Source organism: Aureobasidium melanogenum (assembly GCF_000721775.1).
Source record: "Aureobasidium melanogenum CBS 110374 unplaced genomic scaffold scaffold_32, whole genome shotgun sequence".
Lineage (NCBI taxonomy): Eukaryota > Fungi > Ascomycota > Dothideomycetes > Dothideales > Saccotheciaceae > Aureobasidium > Aureobasidium melanogenum.
The window spans coordinates 1-25,539 of record NW_024470084.1 but is presented as its reverse complement, the minus strand read 5'-3'; the positions used below and the strand labels follow the sequence as shown (position 1 = coordinate 25,539).

General features: G+C 50.8%; 4 protein-coding genes across 4 annotated transcripts; 3 read left to right on the top strand and 1 right to left on the bottom strand.

Annotated features, from left to right (window-relative positions):
• Positions 1-481: 481 nt before the first annotated feature.
• On the top strand, positions 482-6,741 carry M437DRAFT_59312 (uncharacterized protein; the record flags this gene model as incomplete). Its single annotated transcript, XM_041023554.1, has 7 exons — positions 482-643; positions 698-944; positions 1,008-1,409; positions 1,749-2,545; positions 2,825-4,853; positions 5,049-5,734; positions 5,785-6,741. 7 exons carry the CDS (start codon positions 482-484, stop codon positions 6,739-6,741), a joined length of 5,280 nt encoding a protein of 1,759 aa, XP_040875423.1.
• A 5,444-nt stretch (positions 6,742-12,185) lies between these two features.
• M437DRAFT_69925 (uncharacterized protein) lies at positions 12,186-13,964 on the top strand (the record flags this gene model as incomplete). The annotated part of the gene is made up of 3 exons (XM_041025375.1): positions 12,186-12,295; positions 12,353-12,655; positions 12,710-13,964. 3 exons carry the CDS (start codon positions 12,186-12,188, stop codon positions 13,962-13,964), a joined length of 1,668 nt encoding a protein of 555 aa, XP_040875422.1.
• A 2,255-nt stretch (positions 13,965-16,219) lies between these two features.
• M437DRAFT_69924 (adenosine deaminase) lies at positions 16,220-17,287 on the bottom strand (the record flags this gene model as incomplete). The annotated part of the gene is made up of 1 exon (XM_041025374.1): positions 16,220-17,287. The coding sequence occupies one exon, from the start codon at positions 17,285-17,287 to the stop codon at positions 16,220-16,222; it is 1,068 nt and encodes a 355-aa protein (XP_040875421.1).
• A 4,157-nt stretch (positions 17,288-21,444) lies between these two features.
• Positions 21,445-23,845, top strand: M437DRAFT_59322 (uncharacterized protein; the record flags this gene model as incomplete). Its single annotated transcript, XM_041023557.1, has 3 exons — positions 21,445-21,552; positions 21,611-21,708; positions 21,757-23,845. The coding sequence occupies 3 exons, from the start codon at positions 21,445-21,447 to the stop codon at positions 23,843-23,845; spliced, it is 2,295 nt and encodes a 764-aa protein (XP_040875420.1).
• Positions 23,846-25,539: the final 1,694 nt, after the last annotated feature.

Sequence of the window (25,539 nt, the reverse complement as noted above, 5' to 3'; positions counted from 1 at the left end):
ATCTTCGTTCTTGAGAACGGTATAAGGTGGATATGTTGCACTGTATCGTCTGTTGCTTCGCGAGCAATCGAGAGAGAAATACAGAAGGGACCGCCCACGCGCGATTGGCCAGAGGCCGTGTGCACAGACAATGAAGGCCAAGACAGGTAACGATCGACGGGTCTGATGAGGGAGGCCTCTCGGTGATAACGGGGGTGACGTTGCGGAGAGTGACCCAACTCTAACGTGGATGTCTTTGACAGTCAGGTGCACGCTACCCTGCAAATAAAGCGGTGACAAAGACACTAGCATCGTCTGTGAGCCGTGTGAGAAGCAGCGCCAGACCAAAGACGAAACAGTATCCAGGCGACACATAATCCTTTCCTCCCAACGCTCTCCCTCATGTACCCCGCGAGTTGTCGTTGGTGTACCGTAACATGAATATACGAACAACGAGCATGCTGGGCTGAGCGCGACTTTTGCTTCTTCACACTCAGGCATCATGGCTTCGTGGATGCCAGCCTACTTCCAGAAGCGTCTGCTCCGGACTGCTCTATCGCGTATCGCTTTGCTGGATGTAGACTCGTTGGATCTCGACTCCTTGGGCGTGAAGATCGGCAGGTCCAGCACTGTCGAGCTCAAGAATGTCGGTCTCCGTGTCCAGGTATACACGCCTTTCACCGTGCCTTCCGTTGCAAGACTGTCTAACACGCCTTAGGAACTCTCTGCCCTGCTGCAACTTCCACCCAACCTTCGCCTTCAGATCGCCCGTGTCTTGTCGCTACGCCTAACTGTCCCTGCCAACTTCTTCCAACAGAGCATCGTCGCCGAAGTAGATGGTATCGAGATCCAAGTTATGGCAGACGTGCCTGCTAGTCCCGACGACAATGTCGCCGACGCAAAGGTCCCAGACCATCGCAAGACGAACCGACGAATACACTCTCCAAGCCCTCCTTACCATGACAGTGGCGGTCTACCTTCCGCCCAGAAACTCGCTCAGTCTATCTTGCTCGAAGAACCGGCCGAAGAGAAACAAGAGTTGGAGGCTCGCTATATGGCCAAGTCATCTATGAGCGATTCAAGCGATGATCTAGGCACTGGCACAAGTCTGGGTCTTCCAGGTATCATTGCCACTTTTCTGCAAGGAATTGTGGATCGTATACAAGTCAGAATCAAGGACGTCAGCATCAGGCTGTCTCTCCACGATTCGACTCCTGAAGCATCGCCAATGACCTTCATTGCTCATCTGGCAGACATTCATGTCAATGCTGCTGTTCCATCTAGTGCTGAAAACGATAAGGGTCACCAACTGCCTGCTGGAAAGCGAAGGCAGATCGCTCTGGATGGGCTCAGCATTCACCTCGTGCGCGAGGAACGATACGCTCACACGCATACATCCGTAGCTGATTTGTTTGCATCTTATACCTCGAGTAGCACAAGCAAAAATGAGAGACGAAAGAGTAACGATTTCTCAGAACAAGAGCCGGCTCTGGCAGAATCTGGTGTCTTGCCACAAATCGATTTCCCAGCTCATGCATATCTATCCGACTCGGACCACGAAAGCTTACCAGATGAGATGACGCAAAGCACTGCATCTTTTGACATTCGTCCTGGTGAAGACAACATTTCTTGGGCATCTAGACGTAGCCGAGGGTCTTCCGATCACGATCAAATATGGTCTTCGTTCGCCCCCGAAGATGATCGATCTGCCTCTGAACTACTCCAGGATTTGTCGTCTTCGGTTTTCATGAGTACAATTGATGCTCGAGAATCTTCTAGCGTCATGTCACAATCGACCATTGGACAGTCATTCACAAGTGCACAGGCGCCACAGACCGCTTCGAGTTCGAGGCTCATAAACCACGATGCGGACTTTGGCCCCAATCGCGAGACCGAAAACGAGAGCTTTGACGCTGATACTACTCCGCTTTTGTCTCCTCTCGAACCAGAAGATGGACCTGATTTGACAGAATCTGTGGTCTACAGTCATGCTGAAGCGGAGAGCATGTACATGAGTGCCGTGGGCCAAGAGCCAGGATCTCCAGATATCAAAGCGTTGCCAGGAGGCTGGAACTCTGTCATAGAAGACGAAGACTTGGATCCTCCATTCTTGTCGCAGCACTTAAATGAACAACCCGGCTATGAGTTTGAAGACAGAGCTCCTACACCAACCTTGAGAAACCAGTCACCTGAATTGGGGCGCCAGTCTGCTATCGAAGGACAGGACTCAAAGGAGACATCTCTCACGTATGTCTCAAAAGAGATTCTAATTATGCGCGGGCTGAAAATTGGCATCTGTCAATTTCCACGCAAGAACAAACAGGTGCACCAGGTAGAAGACTCGATTTCGCAGAGTTTGATGACAACTTCTGCCTTTCAGCAAGCCCCGGGTGCATTCTCGATCTATGCTGGATCTGGCCGTCCATCTGTGCGGTTCAACCCGCCCCTTGCACCTGACGTAGCCATGGTGCCTGACGAAGGTGAGGCGATAGACACAACGATCGAGATTGACGTGACTCCGATTACGTTGCAGTTGGATGCTGGTACTATCCGTTCTTTGATCACGGTAGCAGAGATAGCGAAAGGCCCAGGTCAAACTTCAGCAACGGGGGACAGTCCTGACCAGAATGATGCGGCTGTTGATCAGGACTTACCGGGTCTTGCATTGCACCTGGAATCGTTCTGCGTGTCCTTATTCGAAAATCTCCCGGAGTCATTGGCAGAGTTCATCGACCTGTCTGCGTGGCGACCTAGACCATATCCCGAACATGAGAAGAGAGCGCTGCTGCAACTTCAGCTACAACGATTTGACCTCGAAATGGACAATCATCCTCCTCCTGCAGAGGTCAAGCTCAGTATTGGCAATTTCACGTTCACGGCTGGTACCAATGACATTGTCTCATTCGATCTTACAAAGCCCCAATCAGAATCAAGGAGTTCTCAACACGCGATCACCGCTACATCTACCACAAATACAACGCTCACAGGGGAAAACGTGAGGAGGATAGAAGCCGAACTACTTCCACTCCGTATCAATTTGAACCTGGTGAAATTTGACGAAGACTTCAACACACTAGGTGGTATGATTGGCATCGTTGAGATGAGCTCCTCCTTGTTCTCAAGTGGATACTTTTCCAACAAGCAAGAAGCCTCCACACCGCCACGCAGAGGGGTCCGTTTCCAAGAATCAATGACCAACGAGAGCACTGCGCCTGAGACAAAGTTTAATGCACGACTGGCCAGGATCGATGTAATGTTGATCTCGAAGTCATGTGCTGTGGAATTGCAAGCATCCTCGACAAAAGTTGTACATCGACAAAGTGGTGTCATTGTTGGCATTGACAAATTGTCTCTCGCTTTACCCGCATTAGACACTTCGGCTGTTCCTTCCGACCTCGACATCGCTATGAGACAGGTTAAAATGGTCTATACCTTCTTGCCATCACAACAAGATCTGAGTCGCCTTATATCTCTTGTTACTCCGTCAAAGAACAAGTACGAGAACGATGATGATATCTTGATCGATACGCTTCTCAGGCAGAGGAGGAAAGGGTCAGTTTTGAACGTACAAGCATCGTCTTTCCAGACGTGTATTCACCAGTGGGACTTTGTACCACATCTCCAGTCACTCGGCGAAGAGCTCATTAAACTATCGGCGGTCACGAAATACTTGCCTGAGGACGACGCTCCTGGAATCCTGTTCCTAGTTAAGCTCGCCAACACAAAACTCACAGTACCTGTCCATGAGAGATTCGGACTTTTGCATGTTTCTTTGATAAACATACAGATTGCTCATGTCGGTCTACCCGCCCTCTCTGCCCTCTCTGTGGGGAACATCAGCTTGATTTCTGCAGGGGGCAAAGAGATTGTCCATGACATGCTTCCCGGAGCTTGCTCAGAGGATTATCCTATGCTTATGATGCGCATGGTCGGTGACGAGGTAGAACCCGTGGTGAAGTTAAAGCTTTTCAACATCTGCATAGAGTACGACGTTCCCACGCTCCTATCTCTCACCAACACCGAGACCGCTTCAGAGGTAGAGCAGAAAGTACAAGATCTTGCCGCGTCTGCTCTTGACATATCCACTCTAGAGCTTAAGAAGACATCACAGTCTGCACCCGTAGCCAAAAGACCATCCGAGAGTACTAAGAAAAAGCTCGCCATTGACGTCTTACTACATGGTTGCGGTTTTGGTTTACAACCTAGAGAATTGGAGTCAAAAGGCCTTCTCTTACTGAATGACACAAAATTCGGCACTTCGGTTCCACCGGACGAGTCCTTTGAGGCTGTCCTCAACATTCGACAAGCAACCCTTTACGTCGTTGACCACGAAGTCGTGCCATCTGCCAAGGGACCAGCCTCTCCTACTTCATCTCCTCAGCCCAATCACTCGTTACATCTCCAAACTTATCTTCTCAATAAGGGCTATGTTGCCGTCAGTTCAATCAGATCCGCTCAAGCCATTGTGTGCGTTCTTGAAGAAGGGCCCAGTCGCGACAGATTCATAGATGTCGAATTGCGCGACGAATTCTTCTTGTTGGAGACGTGCGCAGATTCTACACAGACTTTGATTGCTGTCCTTAATGGTCTATCGCCCCCTGCAGTCGCCAATAATAATCCCAAGTTTCGTCCTCAGCCTGACACTGGGCTCATGACGTTGGACGATATGGTAAATTCATTCTCGGGTGAAGCGTTCGTCAAACCTGGCCCTACTCCCTCTGCGTTGTTTGATGCTGATATAGACCTGCCACTATCTGACGAAGACAGTCTGATGGTTGGCACGGATACGGCATTGGATTCGATGGATGAAGGCATGGATTTCGAAGATGCAGACTTCTACAGCGGAGGCAACCTTCAATCAGACACTGTCGAAAGTCTTCTCGAGCAGGATCCTTTCGAAATTACGAGCTCACCGCAATTCGGCGACGACGCCTTGTTGCGTAATCTGCGAAAAGAGCTTGGTAGTTCGGACCTGGCAACCGTAACAACTCCTGCGGTTTTAACGCCATTCTACCAGGACGATCGACAGCTCGACAAGATCTACGGTGGATCGAGAGCACTTGGTGAAGCCCACGAGCAGCAGAAACAGTTCCCAGTGCAAGTCCGGGTTCGAGAGGTCAACATCATCTGGAATCTGTACGATGGCTACGATTGGCAACGTACCCGCGAAACGATCACTCAGGCGGTCGAAGTTGTGGAAATGAAGCTCGAAGAACGTAAGTCGAACAGACGAAGATCCAACACCTTCGAGGAGGACACCGAGACGGTCATTGGTGATTGCTTGTTCAATTCAATCTACATAGGTGTTCCGTCGGCTCGCGAACCAGCCGACCTTCGCCATTCGATCAGCAACCTGATAAATCAAGGAAATGAGGCTGCTAGTGAGACGGAGAGTTATGCCACTACTGGCATTTCCAGGCCCAGCCAAGCCGACATCAGCCGCCAGAAAAAGCTTCGAAAAAAGCGACTTCGTCTTCAACGTGGTGCATCCCACAAACTCGGATTTGAGCTCAAAGGGGTCTCCCTTGATTTCTTGATACATCCACCTGATAGCGGCGAAGCGCAAAGCTCTGTTGATGTCAGGGTGACAAACTTCGAAATCTTTGATCATGTACCGACCTCGACCTGGAAGAAGTTCTTAACGCTCCACAACGATAAGAAAAACATGCGCGAGATGATGAAGCCTATGATACATCTGGAACTCTTGAATGTTCGACCTGTGCCAGAATTAGTAGCCACCGAGATGACTATTCGTGTAAGTAGCGGTGCGTCTATTGACCGTTCTTAAAGCTGACAGTAATTTAGGCTTCTGTTCTACCGCTACGCCTGCATGTCGACCAAGACGCACTGGAGTTTATGACCCGCTTCTTCGATTTCAAAGACGACTCGCAAAGGCCTGCCGATGCTCCTGCCGAGCCACCATTCATACAGCGGCTGGAGGTCAATACTGTCAATCTGTGCCTCGACTACAAGCCGAAGAAAGTCGATTATGTCGGTCTGCGAGGTGGTCGCATGTCTGAGTTCAAGAATTTCGTGACTCTCGAAAAGGCTGATATCAAGCTGAAGCATGCGATCATCTACGGTCTGAGAGGGTTTGACACGCTGCATGACACTTTGAGCGACATCTGGACACCCGATGTGATACACAATCAGCTCCGTGGAGTGCTTGCTGGTATTGGGATGACGAGACCCCTGGTTGAACTTGGCATGGGTATTCGTGACATTGTTGCAGTCCCTGTCGCTGAGATTAGGAAAGACGGTTTCAAGGTTCGCAGCGTGCAGAAAGGGGCCGTCAAAGCACTGAGCACGACTTCATCCGGGTTTGCACGCCTCATTGCCAAGGTTGCAATCGGTACGGGGACTAGATTGCAAGAGGTCGAAGATATGCTCTCCCCGGGTCAGCGCCCCCACACTAACCAAGGGCTGTCAAGTGTTGAGGAAGAATACGAGCAGCTCGAACCGCGTCAGTTCAGCAACTATGCAGATCAACCTTTGGGTGTGCTCCAAGGGTTGCATTCTGCCCGTCGCTATCTCGAGCGAGATCTGACAACTGCACGGGATGCTATCATTGCTGTTCAGGCAGACTTCATAGCCAGTGGTACTGCCGCAGGGGCTGTTCAAGCGGTGGCTCGACATGCGCCAACCATCTTGCTCCAACCTGTCATTGGAGTCAGCCGGGCAGTCGGTCAGACGTTCAAAGGTGTTGGCAATCAAGTCGACCGTGACCACATCAAGAAGTCGGAAGATGTAAGTTTGTCTTGAGCCTCCTTTCTTGCCCACAACATTGTCTTCGCGCCACAACGGAATTGTGTGTACTAAATGCTAACGTGGTTTACGAAAACAGAAGTACAAACATCATTGACACCGATAGTTACCTAGCTATATCGGAGACGTCCGGAGATGGTAGCATGTGTCCATTTACAGGCATTCGGAGCGAGCATACCAGATGAGGAATTTCAAGAGAAAGGTAGATAGCAGGAGATCACGAAGACGGACGTTTGATCTGTAGCTCATCATGCTGGTCTCGTATCCAGATTCAGCTGAGTGTCTTCTTCATTGACTTTTGCAGTGTCCTGTGAGAAGGCGCACGGCGGTCTGACGAATAAGGTCAGCATGTCAACCGCTCTTTCTTCCGCTTGCGAGTAGCCATGACCTGAAGTCCAACTATGCTTTCTACTTGAGGCTCTTCTCGCATCCGACATGTAGCGTGTTTCATCAACAGTTCGGCTCTCTTGACGTGTTCCATGTCCTTTCTCCACAACAAGCTGGGGGGGCCTAAAAGTGCTTGTCTCTCTACGTCAGGTCCCCTCTCGGCAAATGTTGACTTTGTCATAATTGGCGTTGACAGCGACAGAAGACAAAAGATCGAGAAGTTCTCTGCCCTAACGTGCTTTAAGCTTGTTTGCATGTATGCTTTTGCTTTTTGTGGACCTTTTTCTGGATGTAGTCGGTCATTCTTGGCTTTTGATTGGATAGACTGGGCTTTAGGGCAAGGTGTCGATTTGAACAACGTTATGATGGAGAAGTGTCGTACTTAGGGCAATGCGCAACGTACTGAGCATAAAATAGCGATCTTGTCGTACTGTTTCTATTGTTGTTCTAGAGTTGTGGAGTAGAAGGCTTTGCGGCGATGGTTCGGCAGATGGTTGTACATGGAAGGGCTATCAAGTCGTTGTTTCATTGACCAAGAGAAAGATAGGTTTGAGCTAGGAGACGTTCGGCGATCGAGAAGAGAAATGGCAATGTCTCTACAGATTTTGCATCTGCCGAGAGGATTGGCATCGTGGCCATGAATTGATGATGGTCATTGATCTCATCAAGGGCTCAAAGATCTTAGGGCAAGCCGATATTCATCAATGTAGAACGATATCGTGTTACGTTCCTAAGCCCAGATCTCCCTGCTGTTGAAGTACGAGAGGGATGGTTCATTGAGCGAAAACTGGGTTGAGCTATTAAGACATTCGAGGATCAAGTAGCGAGATGGTCGTTTCTTTGCGAACCTTGCAGCTGCCGAAAGACATGTCTTCCTGCTGTCAAGGTACGAAATCAGTGGTCATTGACCACGCGAAAGATCTTGGACGAGACTGGAGACATGTTCGAGAATCGAATACGAGGTGATGGACTCAAATCTTAGAACTGCCGACTAGGATGATATTCTTAATCGAATCATCATTGGTTCATGGTTTAGGGGTTCATCAAAAGCACAACTTAGGGCAAGCAAGGTTCGTCGATATTGAATGACATCGTGTATCCATTCTAGATCTTCCTGATATAGAAGAAGTACGAGATCACCAGATTGTGGATTTTGCGCTTTGGCACACGGCAAACGCATGAATTAGTTTTCCGTGAGAGTTGCCCGTGGTTCGAGACGCGGCTCATCGTGGTCTGAGAAGCCGCTCAGGGTCAAGGAGATATCATGCATCGAGGAAGCCATCGTGCCATCTACAAGTAAAGTTCCTTAGGAAGGAGCGAACAAGGAGCTTAGCAGAGCCTGAACCACTTAGCAGCTGCGGATTTCCTAGTGTGGACAGACCTCGTGTTTGCTTGGAGCCACGTGAAAGACACCAGGAATGCTTTGACCTCACGGCAATGTCTGAACGTTTTTTCAATTCGTATTGGCATGTTTCGGCAGGTCTGGTCTGTAGCTTTTAAGGTTGATTGTTGCGTTTTCCCCTCCAGGAGGCAGGGACGACTCTCCGAAACTCTTCTCCTGGTCCTTCAAAGCCCGACCAGCGGCGTTGTGAATCGTGTTTTTCTAGGTATGTATGGAAATAACGAACCTAGATGTGTTTGAGTGCGGTGCACGTTATGTTGCATTGACCAAATGAGATCGTCAAGTGACGGTTACCATCGCGGGCCGACAACATAATGTCCCATGACGCCGACTTCTTTTTACCCCTTCAAAGCCCGATAGACTCAGAAGTATGTCGCAGACTCGCAGTGTTTTTTTGGGTTTTTGATGTCGGTCGATGCATTCACAAAGTATGGCTGATCAAGAGACTCAAGAGTGGTAGATGATCATCATCCAGAATGGGAGACATGCCGCGAAAGGGACGACGATGAGAACGTTGTTGTACCGATCCCAATGGCGTTCCCAAAAATAGATCTTCAGAGGGGCAGGCAGGCGTGTGAGGATGAATAGACTTGTGATTTTGACTTCAGTCAGAGCCATGACAACGTTCGACTTTGGCTTCGACCAGTGGTGTAGTTTCTGGTCTTTCCACGCAACCCCTCAGCGCCAACAGCCGGATGGCGTTTTTGATGTTTGATCTTCATATGTCTACAAAACAGAAAAAGGCCATTGGAAGTGACAGATGCGTGGGGGAAATGGAAAATTGCGAAAGGACTCGGCCTGAAATACACACCTTTAGCAGACAATTCAGCCGAGCAAAAAAGTCTGGAGCAAAACAGCCTGGACATTTGAGGCACGAAAGTACGCCCCCACCGGAATCGAGCGAGGAGAGAGCTGCGAGCAGCAACTTGCAGCAGGGGCGCCGGTTGGACCTGCTAGAATAAGTGAAAAGTGAATCTGAGATCTCAAGCGACTCATGCGACTCGAAGCGATGACTAAATGATGTGTGGTCTGCGAGGAGCCAGAGCGAAGGAAGCAAAAGAAAAAGAAGGTCTCTTTCGACCTGCCTTGTTCGATCACAGACATCATGCCGTCCACGCCGAAATCTTGCGGGGTTACGCGAGGAAGAGCAACCGATGCGCAGGTGCATGTTATAAAGCTGCAACTTGCAAGCCCCCGGTCCTGCTGCGATTTGCAAAGGATTCAGAAATTGGACCGAGGTGTAGGCGCATATACACCGAACATAAGTTCAGCTTCCTTCGAGGGGCAGGTTGTTCAATTGGGAGCAGGTTGCGAAGCCAAAATTCATGTGGATATGTTTGGTCTGAACTTTGAATGCGCCCACGCTTCCGAGCTCTCGCCAAGGGAGAACACATGGCCAGCGCCGAGGCTAAGAGAATCAGAATAGATGCACCTTCTTTTAGCTGCTACCTAATTATGCGCTCATCACTGTCCGGCTTCCTCTTTTTCTGCAATCAAGAACGAGATCGAGGGGCAGACTGGCCGTAGCAAACCGGTCTGTCGACCGGAGCGACTCACATTGGTCCTTGGCTCGATTTTTGTATCGGCTTGGGAATCTCGCTTCCCATTCTGACCAGTTCCCATGATGAATCCCAAGCCGGTAAACCGCAAGCTGCCGAGATTGCAATAGTAATTGGTCTCGCAGGCGTTGATAATCCCAGGAAGACTAGTCAGACCCGTGCCAGACCCGTGGTCTCCTTCGGCATCCTATACTACGTACAAGATATTTCGGCAGGATTAACTGATCTCGAGAAGGGGCCAAGGGTTTCTGGATGCAGCGCTGTTGAGTGGTTGGTGATCTACAATGCCTTAGGACAGGGCACGGATCGAAGCACAGATGACTGGTCATGGCAAATGGTGCCATTGATACAGACGATTCTGCATGGTGCACGTTGAACTTGGAGACCGTTTACTTGCTTGAAAAGCATAGACTTCAATCGCTGCGCGCGGACCGCCGACGCCCTGTCGAGCTGCCAACCTCGTCTGCAGACTGGCTGGAGGGAACTGCCAGCCTCAAGGTTAGAGACATGCTTCCATGAATAGTCAGAGCCGCAAGCTCGTGACTGAGAGTGTCAGCCTGTCTCGCAGTCTGACATTATTGGCTTGCCGGCTGATTTGCGCAAGAGAGGTCGACGCTTAGTAGTACCGCCGGTGGGATGGATGCGACTGTAGATCCTGCGGCAACTCGGTCCGTTCATGACATTGGAGGATTTTGTTGGCAGAGGACCATGATGCAGATTAGAGCAACCCTAGAAGAGGCAACGCTACAGTGCCATACGCATTGATTGTGCGATAAGCAGCATTCGACTAAGCAGAGGGCACCTGTATGATGCCTCAAAGATTGAAGGGTCACTGATAGCGTCACATTCTTCTAGCCTGGTATAACTGCAGAGCCTGATCGCAGCGATGTTACTGCATCGCTAGCGTAGCCGGTGCGTGCCATAGAAATCGCAGGGCCAAAAAGCTACCATCATTCATTTCATGACAAACAAGAAATGTCGGATGTCGGATGGCGGAAAATCGTAGCTCCCCGCCACGTGAATTCCTTCACTATCTTAAAGAGAGGTTGGAGCACAGGAAATACCGGTGGGCGATGGCACTAATTCCGTAGGGCGCAACGGCAGCGCAGGCTTCCGATTGAACCAAACGCAAAATAAGAATTCTATTGTTTGCGCGAATTGCAGTGTTTCTGGCAGGAGGTCAAGACTGAATCTAGTCAACGCCTAAAGACTCTAAAGTGGCAACCTCGAACGATTGGTGGAGAGTGACTTTGGTCGCTACTAAAAATAGCCACAAGCCGACGATAGCTACCATTCTTTTACTCACTCGGATGGAACCTCAGCACGTGTGATCAGCAAGTCATAGTTTGATGGCTCTTCCAGAATCAGCTGGAGAAAAAGGGTTCAGGCGGCGACCTGGCTCAATGCCCAAGGTGGGCTCACAGTCAACGTCGTACAGCGAGGTGATGGTATGGACGACCACCTCCGTGAGTCCGGGCGGAAGGGTGCGCCTGTCAGAGGGCCAAGGGCTCCGAACATCAGACTGGACTGTGCTGGGAGTCATGAGAATAAAAAGATCTGTGAGAGTTTTTGCCGGGGCCTAAACTGCTTTGGTGGTTGCCATGCCCTGAACAAGCTCATCCTCCGGTTTGGGTAGCAGCTCGGGCAGACTCTCCTTCGTCCCCAGAAGAGCTATGTCATGCGACGGGTTCGACCCGTTGCCAGTTGGCAGGTCCCTTCGGTAAAAATAGTACCTTCGACGGGTTCCCGTCGAACACTATGTATACCGCCTTTGCGTTCTTGACCAGTTCGTCCTGAACCATAGGAGAAAAGCATTCGGGGTCCACTTATTACCGGGCCCATTCACTCGCTTCCCTGCACATCATCAAGCACGCTCGCTGCCTAGTTCTTTCCTACCTACCACTTTCCCATTTCCCGCATTTTGCCTTTTTGCGAACCTCACGCGTCTGCTGGCCCTTCTAGACTTTCTTTCCTTTCTTCTCCTTTATCATCAACCAAATCTCCCACCGATCTGGGATTTCAATTATTATCAAGGAGCAAGGCTCTTTCTATACAGAAATTGTTGCACACTCGGTCAATCGGTTCGAGACACTATGGCTGGTCAAGGCGCTGGACCCTCGAGGCGCAGTCACACCAAGAGCAGAACAGGATGCAAGACATGCAAGCGTAGACATATCAGATGTGATGAGACGTTCCCTCAATGGTGAGCAGACACGCCCGTGTCACCTCGCGCCGCGTCGATTGCTAATGCTCTCGTTAGTCGTAATTGCACAAAGCACCAGGTTCGCTGTGATTACATGGACCAGCAACGTCCTGAAGCAGATATACAGGCACCGCGAGATCAATTCCCGTTGCCCTCGTCACCTGGTGTTGAGCACATGCTCGACATTTGGCTTCAGACTGGCAACTTTCCTTATCCAGAGCTCCAAGTCTTCCCTTCGCCTAGACCACAAAGCCATTCTAGGGTTGAGCTGCGTCTGATCCAACATCTCTCATCCATTTCGAGGTCATTACTCTTGAACAGCACCAGCGACATGACAGTATGGGCTTCAAAGGTCCCAAAGTGCGTGTTACCCCTCTTCATTGTGATCACCCACCCCTAATTAACCCCGTTTAGGTATCTCAGTGTAGCGACCTCGTATTCATACGTCATGCAGGCATTCTTGGCGTTCTCTGCCAGCCATCTGGCATGGATGTCTCCCTCTCCAGATACGCGCAAGATTCAGATTCAGCATGGCGGTGTTGCACTACATGGTCTTCATGATGCCCTTAACTCATTTTCAAAGTCCAACGCAGACGCTATCCTGGCAACTTCCCTCCTTCTTATGACCCAAGCAAACGACTGGCGCACATGGTCTTCTCTCGAGACTGGCATCCGAACCGTTGTCAGTGCTATGGCTGGTTGGAACCATGAGTCGATTTTCGCAGATCTGATCAACTTGAGCCCCTACAAGCCTTCAGAGGACCCGCGCTCACTTCCCAGCATGCAAGAACGACACGGTATCCTTTCGAATGTCCTGGCCTCTCTCCAGCGCCTGCAGCCCGTTTTGATCACCCACAGTCCCGAAGCCTACTGGATCGAGCAGCTACTAGGTTATATATCATATCTCCTGAACACTTCGCCCGCGCAAACAGCTGCTGAGCAATTTGAGCAACTTTATAGCCTTCGCAAGTGGGTTCTCTTTGTTCCTAGTCTGCTCCTGGATAAACCGATGGTTGATGGCCCCTCAACACTTGTGGTAGCCCATCTTTATGCCACGGCCCTTGCATTAGAGCCTTTATTCCCATCTCTTGGCGCATCGTTTTGCGCCGCGATCAGCTTACCTCCGCTCGAAAGGATCATCCAAATGACTGCTCCTATGCAAACTGATGGTCAATTTGGTCAGCACGCACTGGAGATCAGCTCCCTCATGCACTTCCCACAGCAAGCAGCATCTACCTACCGCGCTCGTCTGGCATGGTCAAAACAACACTTGGAACAGATACAACTTCAACACACACCTCAGCAGTCTCCGTATACCCCTGTTTTCAACCTGGACGGTGTTAATACCCCCTTCATGAGTTTTGGGAATCTCAGCCCTGGTTTTGTCCCCTCGTCAGTCGACCATGTTCGTGAGGAGAATCGCATGTCTTCGAGCTCACTAGCGGGCTCGCCCTACCTTGGAGTACCCACACGTACACCGTCCTACGATAGTGGCTATACCGATGGCACCAGTAGCTGGGGTACCGCACATTCGCCTGCCTTCAATCCGAACCATTACACGGGAGGCGGGCACGAGCATGGATATGATTCATATGAATTTGAGCAACTAGAAGCACCTCATGGAGGTTTCCGAGGCGGGTTCGTAGTTCCCCCGACCATCTGGGCATGACCAACACATCCCAAGGATTAGAACAAGACTAAAATACGCTGCGCGATCCAGGACTCCTTCTACTCGGCATACACCAGACTCCCGGAGCTATAGCCAATGAGCCTTGCACCAGCCTTCGAGCAAAACGCCCTCTTCCTTTCGTTCTGTTTTCGCTACGCGAGCATTGTCTGAGCCCAGGCAACCTTTCTCGGTCTTCTTTTTCCCACTTCGACTTTGATCTTTCCGTTGCACCTATGAGCGCGCATGATACCCTCCATTTTTTCGATATCGACAGTCCACTGAGCACAAAAAGCAACCGACATTCGAACCTTCCCATTTTACGCAAGAAAACTCACAACCGCTCGATTTTCCCACTATCGTTACGAATTTTGTTTTTCCTCGACTCCTTGTACGAAGCATATACCTCTTTTCTGAACATTGCATACATCGGTTATCCCAAAAAGGAGTTTTTGATGCATTGCGCATATCGCGTTTACAACTTTGGGCATGAAAGGGATGGCAAACGAATGTACGGTGTATGTATACATCGCTTTTCTTCTTCGCTTCCTCGGTTCATCTTGAACAGGGATTTTGACTCCCTCCTTCGTTCGCCGTTCTCGTTTCTGTCTGCTTCTTGTAGAGCTTCTCTTCACGTATACTACACTGAAACAAACCAGAAGTTATCAACTACTGCAATATCCCACACTTGACTCTTTCCAGACAGCCGCTTTATGGATTGACTCGTCGTCAACCTTTCGACCCTTTGTCTTGATTTTTTTTTTTTTTCCTTTTATTTCTAAGTCATGTCATGCCAGTCATGGTCATCGACTTCTCATCGACCTCGCCTTCCGTGGAGCCCACGTCCGCCGGGCCGGACGAGGCGGGACCACATCCGAAAGGAGACACTCGCCGACAAAGCATCACATCTCCTGAAAAACCAACATCTCGTCGCTAATCACCTTCCACAATCAAGATCATCGACAACGTCAAGAGATTGTACGCGCGTACATGTATAGGCCCTTTTACATCAGAGAAAAGCCAATCGTTGTTATTGCCGGCGCTTGATATTTCTCAATCCTTCCGGAAGTTGCGGCAGCGTTCGGCGCGCACCGTCAGCTCAGCGGGTTCCCATAACGTCAATAATCAAAGCAAGAAAACAAAAATAAGACCTCGAGCTATCGAAGCAAGGAGGCGAGGAACGATGAACTTAGGGGACCTCGAAAAGTGACGAACAAGCGAGCTGCTGGTATTTATAGCTACATTGTTTTGTTTTATACATAGCAGCATTTATATCATTGTTGACATATTGTTAGGGCTGGCTGCTTAGACGAGGAAGACATTCAAGCGAAGGAGAATTGACCAGGCAAGTCTGAGTCGTCAAATTTTTTCGTCAATCTATGACGATATACACGTTGTCGCTTCAACAAGAAGAGTAGTATTGAATGGTGGTGGTGTACGAAAGAGGTCAAAAGTCGAAAAAAAAAATAATGGTCGTTGGCCTGGCCACCCTGGCAGTTCAGCGCTTGACCATGTTCGACGTCAACCACATTCTTTCTACAGTGAATCAGATTTCAAGGCATTGGTTCTGATGAACAGCACATCTTGGATGTATAGACTGTGCCAAAATGAAGTTGCCTATGACATGGTGAGGTTGCAATCTCCAAGCATCATTGGGCGCAGTAAACAGCAGCAAAATCCTATTGCACAAGAGCGTAAATTTTTTGACAACAGGCACGGGGGTAGATCTGTCGTGAGATCAATTGTCCAATGTATTGTATTAACAGGTTCTATCGGGGTATATATAAACGTAACAAAACACCCATACATCCAAGCAATGCATCCAAAAGAGTCAAATGGTAGTAGGAAAGTAGCAAGTCGGGTACGATGCCGACAGCCTCTTGCGATAAAATCCCCGTCAGGTGCTCCTTCTACTTTTGGTCATCAGTCGCACGATTGATTGCCTCGTCTATTGCTTCCATTTTCGTGCCTGATTGCGTGTCCGGTGGGTTGGATCAAAAGGAGCGCGTTCATGCAAGGAATCTCGGATTTGCGAGGTGCGTCTGCAGAAAGACTGCAGGACGAATGTAACACTGCAGATGAGTAGGCAGCAGTGTTCCGTCCTAATGGCCTGGACCCTCGACACAGGTCGCATGTGATTGTGGTCATGCTAGTATCGAATCGCTCTGGCAATGGTCGTTTGAGACACCAAGATAGCCCTCAGGACAGGGTCACCCCCAAAATTTGGTCCAGGTTCCGACGAGGTTGAAAGTCGATACTTAAGCAGAGAGCTTGGGTGCCCAAAGACGAACGACCTCATCAAGACGAGCCAACATCTCATCTTTTCTGGCCTGAGAGCACCAGCTGCCCTCGATACCAGCGCGGCAAATGCTTGTCCACTCGGCCACCGACAGGTTGAAAGCCTCGTGCACAGCGCAGTGGTTGTCCAGGATATAGCCGCCAAAGTAAGCCGGGTCATCACTGTTGATGCTGAACTTGACACCAGCGTCCAGGAACTTGCGAATGGGGACTTCCTTGACCTCCTTGACGCAGCGTAGCAGCACGTTGCTGAGTGGACATACGGAAAGCATAGTGCCATCCTTGGCGATCCTCTGGAGCAAAGCCTCGTCCTCGATCAGGCGGATACCGTGGTCGATGCGCTCAACCTTGAGAATGTCCAGAGCGTCAGAGATGAAGGTGGATGGGCCTTCCTCACCAGCGTGGGCAGTGCGACGAAGACCGAGCTCCTTGGCACCAGCGTAGATTTCCTCAAACAGAGCAGGTGGGAAAGGTTTCTCGCTAGAATCAAGGCCAATACCAGTGACGGAACCGTTCTTGAAGCTGGCCTGGACATCGGCATCCTTGAACATAGAGACACAGTTAGGCACAGGCAAGTGACGCAGGAAGCAGCAGATCAGCTCGCTGGTAATGCCAAACTCCTTCTGAGCACGAGCACGAGCCGCGCTAAAGCCCTTGAGAACAGTGTTGTAAGAGATGCCACGTTCAAGGTGTGCCTGGGGATCGAAGAAAACTTCGGCGTGAGCGACACCATCTGCTGCAGCGTGGCGGAAGTAGTCCATAGCGAGATCCTCAAAGTCCGAGTCCGAGATCAAAACGGACATACCGATGTAGTAGTAGTGCAAGAAATCGTCAAGAGAGGTAAAGCGGTCATAACGTGCCAGGAGGGTCTCCGGGGACTTGAAAGCATCGTCATCTTGGGGCAGAGTGATGTTGTTACGCTTAGCCAATGTGAACAGAACCTCAGGAGAGAGGGAGCCTTCCAGGTGCATGTGATGCTCGCATTTGGGGAGCTCCTGAAGGAATGAGTGGAAAGTGGATTTGCACATGTTGCTGTCGATGTATGAAAGTCGTGATTATGGTCGAATGGTATTATGATCCGCAAACCCAGGATACAAAGACAAAGATCAGAAGTGTGTAAAAAGTTTTGAAAGCTTCTCTATTCGAGAAAGATGGGCTTTTATTATTGTCAGAAATCGGTATCTATGTTTGCTTGTAACTAGAAGAAATCTTTACTGATTTTTTCTCACCAGTTGCGAAGCACGGCCGAGCAAGAGGGCCTGGAGCTTGAACGTTTCGGCCGGCTCCGACAGCGTTTGTTGTGAGGGCAGCACGGTCAGTCATCAAACAATCTGTCAAAACCATTCCTAGCAAGACACTATGAGCTGGTAGGAAGCTGGTATATATGCCTGGCATTCAAGTGCCGAGAGACACTCTGAGCCCTGGGTTATGCGGTGCACTGCGGAATTGAACACGTGAGGTCAGACTGTTGGCTGTCGAAACGGCAGAGGACAGAGTGTGGATTTGAGCGGTCTGACTAGTGCACCGTCTAACTTCTAAGCAGTTGTCGGTCTACGACGGAACGAACTCTACGAGCCGTTTGACGGCAGCTCAGGGTGTCGCAAGTCAGCGGTGAGCTCGAATGGCTGGAGCTGTGCGATGATGCCACCAGGGTCCCCGAAATAAGAAGGCTTGGAGGCTTGAACTTCCTACTCCAGCAAGCGAGGACGCGAGAGCCTACCGGAAAAGATATGCTTGTCCTTCAGACACAGTTGTCGGCTTACAAAGCGACGTATATGCACACGTATATGCATTTTCACGAACGTCTCAGAATCATCGTGGGACGAATTTCACCAGCTCATCTGTAGCGTTTCGGACAAGACTTGCATGTTTCGGAGAGAGGCCATACCCGAATCCTACTGTCCGACGGGCCGGCGGGTGGATGACACGATGTCGCTCGATGCAAGCGACAAGCGAGGTCTTCGGAAAGACTGCCAGGGTTCCGGAAGGCCCGATTCGCTCGGCTCAGTCAGCCGTGATTGACCGCATCCTTCTACCATGCATGCACTCGATGCTGTCAAGTCCGAGGTGATCTCTCCATCGTTTGTCAAGCGAGTTGTCGCCAGCAGCTACATTTGTCGCAGTTCCTAGGGTTGTCAAAGCCAAAAGTACCCTTACCTGCAACGGTACCCGGCGCGAACCAGAGTTTGAGCTGAAAGGATCGTGCAGCCAACTTGACTAGGACAATGCAAATAAAATAATGCTCAAGTCATGGTTCCATGATTCCACATTCGAAGCTTACAAGAACGGATGCGCACACCTCCTTTGATGAATAATCAAAGCGCAAATGCGAAACAAAGATCAAAAGTTCTGGACCGCGCCAGAAGCTTCACAGCCGGCCATAGCGCTATCACATATAGAAAGGTTTGCTTGATGAGCACAAGTGCAAACATCGAATCTGCGATTGCTCAGCAGCATGCATCTGATGCAAGAACACAATACAGGCGCGAGAACCCAAGACTCGCCAGTGATTGATTTGGGGTATGGACTAGCTCTCGAGACGCGTAGTGTTCTGGAACTATGCATGGAACCATGGGACCAGCAAGAGTGATGGCAGCCATGTGTTTCGTGAAGCACTGTTGTTGCTTCGCAATTCGGCAAGAAAGCTTCTACAAGTGCCGTGGAAAACGTCCGGCTGCGGGGGGCCCCAGCCTTCACTCTCAGGTCAAACAACTGGAATCTGGTTGTCGCTCCACACTTTCTCGCTCGGACAACCGACCGATGGTGACACGGTGTGCGAGAAATGATGGTTTGGTTAGTGTGGTGGCCGCTAGGTTCACGGATGGAAGGCGCTGTCACACACTTTCGGCTCAGACAGAACAGAGTGAACCGACTGGCCAAATCCACAAGCGAGTAGATGTGGCAGTGACGCTCGGTTGGAACTACCGACCATTACGATGAGACCTCCTGTTGAGAGGTGGACTGCGCTTTTTAGATGAGGTGCAGAGGTAGCGGGACACAAAGGTTGCGTTCCGATCCCAGGCTATGACGACGATCACAACGGATAGATCCATAGTCTCCCAAAGAACGGCTGTGTGTACCGATGCAAGGTGCCGCACGCGGTCATCTCCACGGTGGGTAGGGCTTCGCAGTGACTCGCAAGACGGGACAGAGCCAAAGCGCTGGGATATACCTATTGGCGGCTGAAAAACTTGGCTTCGCAAAAAGCCACTGCAGTCACAGAGCAAATCGGCAGTCTGCGCGAACCGGACCAGTGGTGACGAAGCAACAAGTGACGAATACACACAAGGCTGCAAGGAACGAGAGGATTTCGGAAGGAAGCGAAAACGTAAAGGCGAAGAGTAAGCTTACTGAGAAAGCGAATTTGCGACGATCAGTCGCTCGTGCAAAGTAGGCCGTTGCTTGGTGAAACAATGGATTATTCTCCTGAAAACTCACAGAACCGGTCGGCACTGCCATGTCAAGTCCACGGCAACGTGGTAAATGGCTGTTGCTGCGCTCGGTCTTGTATTGGTCAGCTATGCAAATAGGTAGGCAGGGTTTCTATGAAGGCCCGACATGGTCGGATAGGCCACGAGACGGCCAAGGTGCCATCCGGCAACGCTAGGCAAGTTCCAAAAGTGGCCGCTACCTAGGTATCGCCATGCCGTCGAGTTTTGGGGAGCGCAAGCAATCTTATAGCGCCATGCCAGGAGGATTTGTCGATGCTGACTCGACGCCGTCAGGTCAGCGAAAAGGGGGCTGAACAATAATCTGCAATGCACACAAGACTCGCAGCTGCTGCAAGGGCGCACCGGACTGTGAGAAGCTGCGTACTCGTAGCCTCGCTCCATCGCGATGGTCGATTCTTGTTGGATGTCATCACCCACGCCAAGTGTACACTACGAGGCGGGAAGCATGGTAGCGGCAGTTGTCATTGAGCAAACGGTACGAAATCTAGGGTTTAGACTTTTGAGTGATTCTAGTGGTAGAAGCAGTGCCACTGTGCCGGTAAGCCCAAGAGACAGTCTCTGACACGCATAGAGCAGATGAAGACCAACAGCAGTGATGCGCGGCCCTGGAGACGGTCAGATCGCGTCGGGAGAGTGCGCTGGCATGGGCGCAGCAAAGTAAGAAGAGCAGAGAATTCACGCTGGGCCACCGAGGTGCACAAGTGCTGAAGCAGCCGAACTATGCATGCAGAGCGAACTACAGCAAGGCGAGATTAGCCGCCGCCGTGCACGTTGACGGCGGCCGCATGGCCATGCGAAAGGGAGCGCGGCGGGAGGGCCTGTGCTGAACCTGCCTCTGAATAATAATAATAATCTTTTGAGGTTTGTCGAGCAACCCAATTCTTCCATTTATGCCTTGTTCGGATGTCGCGCTGACGTCTTGAGTCTGTCGCTGTGTGGCTTTTTCAGTTCGACGGCTTGGTGGGATCTCTTTTGAGCGAACCCTCCTTCTCTTTTTACCTACAGCGTTCCGCGTGTTTGCGCACTTCCCTCCTCCACCTTCCCCGACACCTTCCTCATCAAAGCTTCCACCCGCCTTGTCAATCGCGAACGCGGCAACCCATCGCGTCGTGCAATCCGCCCTGCTCTCGCCTTTCATTGTCTCGTCCGGCGAGTAGCGGTGTGTATTATAGTGCTATTTGGACGTGTTCGCTCCTTCTGTGTTGCGTCGTCTCAAGATTCGGGCTTCCTGCCACACGTCACTTTTTGGCCACCTTTGAGTCGAGCATGACATTGGCCTGTCCTTGACCTCTTACGCACTTTTGGAACCCACTTGACCTCGTTGCTACTGGTCGCCGAACCCGATGAACGACCAGAAGCATCTGGCTCCCGAGGCTGCCATGTCTAATGATGGGCGGAGGCCGGTAAGCCAGCAACCCGAGCATTACCCACCTCAACCTCAGTATGTTGGCAATGGAGCCTCTCCGACGGTAGCCCACCACAATGGCCCCATGCAACCATCTCCCATGAATTATGCCATGCCTGGTCCTCCCCATTCTGGTCCCGGCCCTAATCCTGGACCTTTTCACCCCGCTGTAACCTCTGGACCACCTCCGCAGATGTCCATGCAGACATCCCTTCCGCCAGCGCCCTATCCTTCTGCTTACCCCATGCCCCCAGCTCCCAACGCACCCGTGACTGGCGGCATGCCTGAGGCCATGATGTTGCATGATCCTAACATGGGTGCGCCTGGCATGTCACCCAGGCATCATTCGGCTGCTATGCTCTCCGCGCACAAAAGAGCATATCGCCAGCGCCGTAAAGACCCCAGCTGCGACGCGTGTCGTGAACGCAAAGTTAAAGTAGGTCTCGAGAGCTGGAGCACGTGGCACGGGGGACCTAGCACTAACACCACCGCAGTGTGATGCTACCGACACTTCCAGCTGCACCGAATGCTCAAGCAGGAGCGTCAAGTGTCAATTTACCAAGGAAACCAACAGACGCATGTCCTCGATGAAGTGAGATGATTGCTCTCGGCAATTTGAGCTGAAGCTAACAAGCACTAGGCATGCTCAAGATCTCGAACGCCAGCTCGAGGAAACCAGACAGGAGAATCGACAATTACGCAACATGCTCAGCGATCAAGGCGGCGCAGCTGCAGGTGCATCTGCAGCGCCTCCATCGACCAGTGTTTCGGGTCCACCCGAGTTCACTCCTAGCAAGCAAAGAAATGGACGCCCAATTGCCATGAACAGTTTTGATGGGGTTAGAGCAAACCTTCGCAAGTTCAGCCAGGGTATCTTCAAACCGCCGCATCCTTACAGCAAGCCTACCGTACAGGTCCAGTGCGCCGATTCGACGACGCCGCTGCCTCCCAAGCAGATGGTAGACAATCTCTTGCAGAACTACCACACGGTACTGCAGCCGCTCTGCCCCTTCCTCCATTGGCCCACCTTCATCGACGAATGCGAACAGCTGTACAGAAGAGGAACTTTCCAAGGGCTGCGCCAGATCTGGAAAGCTCTTTTCTTCGCAGTTCTTGCGTGTGGCTGTAGCATACAAGATGCGAGAGGATCTACGCATCCCGAGTCTGAATGCATCAAGTTCGCCGAGGTGGCCAAGTACTGCACGAAGTCGGTGGATGATGATATCTCGCCCGATCATGTGCGCACGTCCCTGCTTCTAAGTATTTGCTTCTCGAACATGAACCGTAAAGCAGCAAGTTGGTTCTGGCTCGGCTCGGGTGTGAGATTTGCGCAGTTACTGGGCCTACATCGAGAGCACGGTCAGCTACCACAATTCGAGGCCGAGATGCAAACCCGTCTTTGGTGGTCTGTCTACAATTGGGATAGAATCCTCTCTCTCGAACTCGGCCAAGTACCCATCATCGACGATTCTGATGTTGATGTCAGCGAACCTACACCTATTGACGACTCAAGCATAGGACCTGGACTCGGCAATTCCGGTGCTCGTCCAAGCTCACTAATAGTCTTTGTGCCTGTTGTACGCATCATATACCCACTAAAGAAGACATTGAAGTCTCGAACCATAACGCCCTCGACCTTGAACGCCTACGACGAACACTTCCGCTCTATCATGGGTTCTTGGCCCGATCCGTACCCGATCCACTCGAACGCCCCGCTCGATCCTGTATACTTCAGTGCTGTGTTCCTACTGCAAATCGCCCGCTTCCACCTTTACCGCCACAACTTGGCTCCTGCCTGTCGTCCCCAGGAGCGCAAGGACGCCCTCTACCGATGCCTTTCCGTTGCCAAAGATACAGCTGTCTACCTACAACGCTCGATCCAAACCTCGCCGGGCCCACCTCGCTACTCAGCTCAACCTTTAAGCCCAAGTCCTGAGTGGAACGCACGGATGGCCAACAGTTCACCTTTCTTCCTCGTCTTCCACTTTTGGCGTTGCACTCTGGTGGCTGCTCTCTGCGGAGATTATGCGACTGCCATAGTTTGCGTAATGCCATTGAGCGCGATTGGCACGCGTGCCATAGTCAACTCGGCCTGTGGACGCTATATCTCTTTCTTCTTGGATTGTCTGGTGGAGCGCGTTCAAAATGGCAAAGGCAGTCTTGAGATGTTGGAAGTAGATGAAGAGATGCTAGCCTACGCCAGCGCTGATATGCAAGGCTCACACGAGACTGCTTGGGCTTGGACTGGAGGCGAGGTGTTGCAAAGAACATTGGATCACACTGCCACTGCTGCAGAAGGAGCAACCAGCGCATATGATCAATCTATAGGAGAAGAGCCGGAATGGAATGGATGGAACCGCGTGATGGATATTCTGTCTCAACTCGAACAAGAGCAGCATCGCAGTATGCAGCAACAAGGCCCACCGCCTCCACAGTCACAGGCTCTCTCACAGCAGCAGCAACAGCCGCAGCAGCAGACGCAACAACAACATCCTCCACCACCACCACCACCACCACCACCACCACCACCACCACCACCATCGCAGTATGCAGCACAGCACATGCCACCACAGTATGCTCAGCCTCAACAACAAGCGCCATCCGCGCCATACTTCCAATCACCCCGAGCGCCTACACCGCTCATGACCCCTGCGCCGGGCAATGCAGGGCCATCCACTGCTCCAACACCAGGCACCAGCTCTCGCATCAGCATAAAATATATTATTTAGACGACCAGGCACGCTTATGACATACACGCATTTCTCGTTAATGATTTTGTCATTTCTTTCTTCAAAGCGAATGCATAGCCCGAGGAGAAAGGTAAACATCCCAAAGGAGGCTGGGAATGGGTCGGGAGTTTTCTTATTTGCTTCAGCTTGTCTTGATTGGCTTGCCGGTTAAAACGCATTGTTCACTACTACGAAGATCACGGTTGTCGCTTTGAATGTCCATCTCTTTCCTCATGCTGTAAAGCCGTTTCGTGTTTTTGGGCGTAACGATATGACGATCTCTGTTCAGCTTCCCTTTTCTGTACGGCCGGCATATTCGTTGAGCGACCCAAGTCAGGATGTTCAAAAGCCGAGATTTTGAGTTTTTGTCGCTTGCGTGTTCGGATCTTCATATGTAGATCTTATTCTCTACCTACCTAGTCCATTTGATCGCTCTGCTCGTCTCGAGACACCAGGTCTGAGAAGGGCGAGATATGACCGGTGGTGATAGCAATATCAATACAAGAAGAAGGTTCACACCAGCACATATTTAGAGTTGTTCGGACTGACCGATAACTTAGACTTTGCGACGTGAACTATGTACTGGCATGCCGACATCGTTCTGACTCTTGACGGATATAACAGGGTTCGAGCGTGGACGAGTAAGGAGAATGTCAGTGTCGTATGTGGAAGGTGCACCAGCATCGAGATCTTGGAAAGGTAACGTGTCTACAGCGCTTTAACAGTGACCGCTGAGACCTAACTTAATACCAACCACCACTCTGCCCTGGATATCAATGCAGATGCCTCGGCAGGGTTCGATGGCCCAAGAAATGGTGTATTTATGTATTTGTTTACATGCAAAACAATGCATTTTCTAGCAAGTCGTTCTCGGAGCACCTTCCGCGCCAGAGAGCGAATGGACAGAAGTCAAGCAGCCACGGAAGATACCGGCTTCTTGAGCAGAGTCCCTTCCTCACCGCCTTGTTGGCCCTTTTGAAAATCTTCACCTTCGTTCGCTTCTGCAGTGTCGCGTGTGGTTCATTCTCTCTTCTGCTCTGCCTCCGCAAGCCAACTTCCACCGTTTATCAAACAGGGCAAAGCAGGGCCCTCTTCTCATCGCTCGCTCGCCCTATTACTGCATGAGTGACATGCCATTGAGCTAGGTCAACAGACCAGAGCTTCTCTGAGAGGGCTGATGCGAGGAAGTTGCAAGCTACACGCTAACTTAGGGCTTTGCTTTGTCTAAAAGAAGAAGGTGCGACTGAGCGACGAGATGAAGGCTCCTCCACGCGTTGGCATTGGACTACTTGGCAGACCTGCTTTTCTCTCTTGAGTCTTGACATGGAAAAAGTCAAAACTTTTTTGCTTTACGATGAACGAAACCAGGCATGCAAGTCTTTGCTCCATCGTCTTACAGGTAAGTTGGGTAAGATGGTTGACTGCCTTTCCTCTCCTCGTCCACAACTGTCTCTTCTTGTTAGAGGTATGGCGAGTCGTCATGATCATCTTCACATCGCCCTTGATGCATGGACTGGATGATATCGGGTTGTTGCTACACTCGCTTCGTAAGAGCTGAGGATATGCATCCATTCTATCATACTATTCATGCCTCTAATCACTTCCCTTACCGTCCCTATCACCTACGGCAGGTGAGCAGTAGAGCAGATAGCTCAACCACTACCTGCCCTTGTAGCTCTCTCTCTACTCCCCCC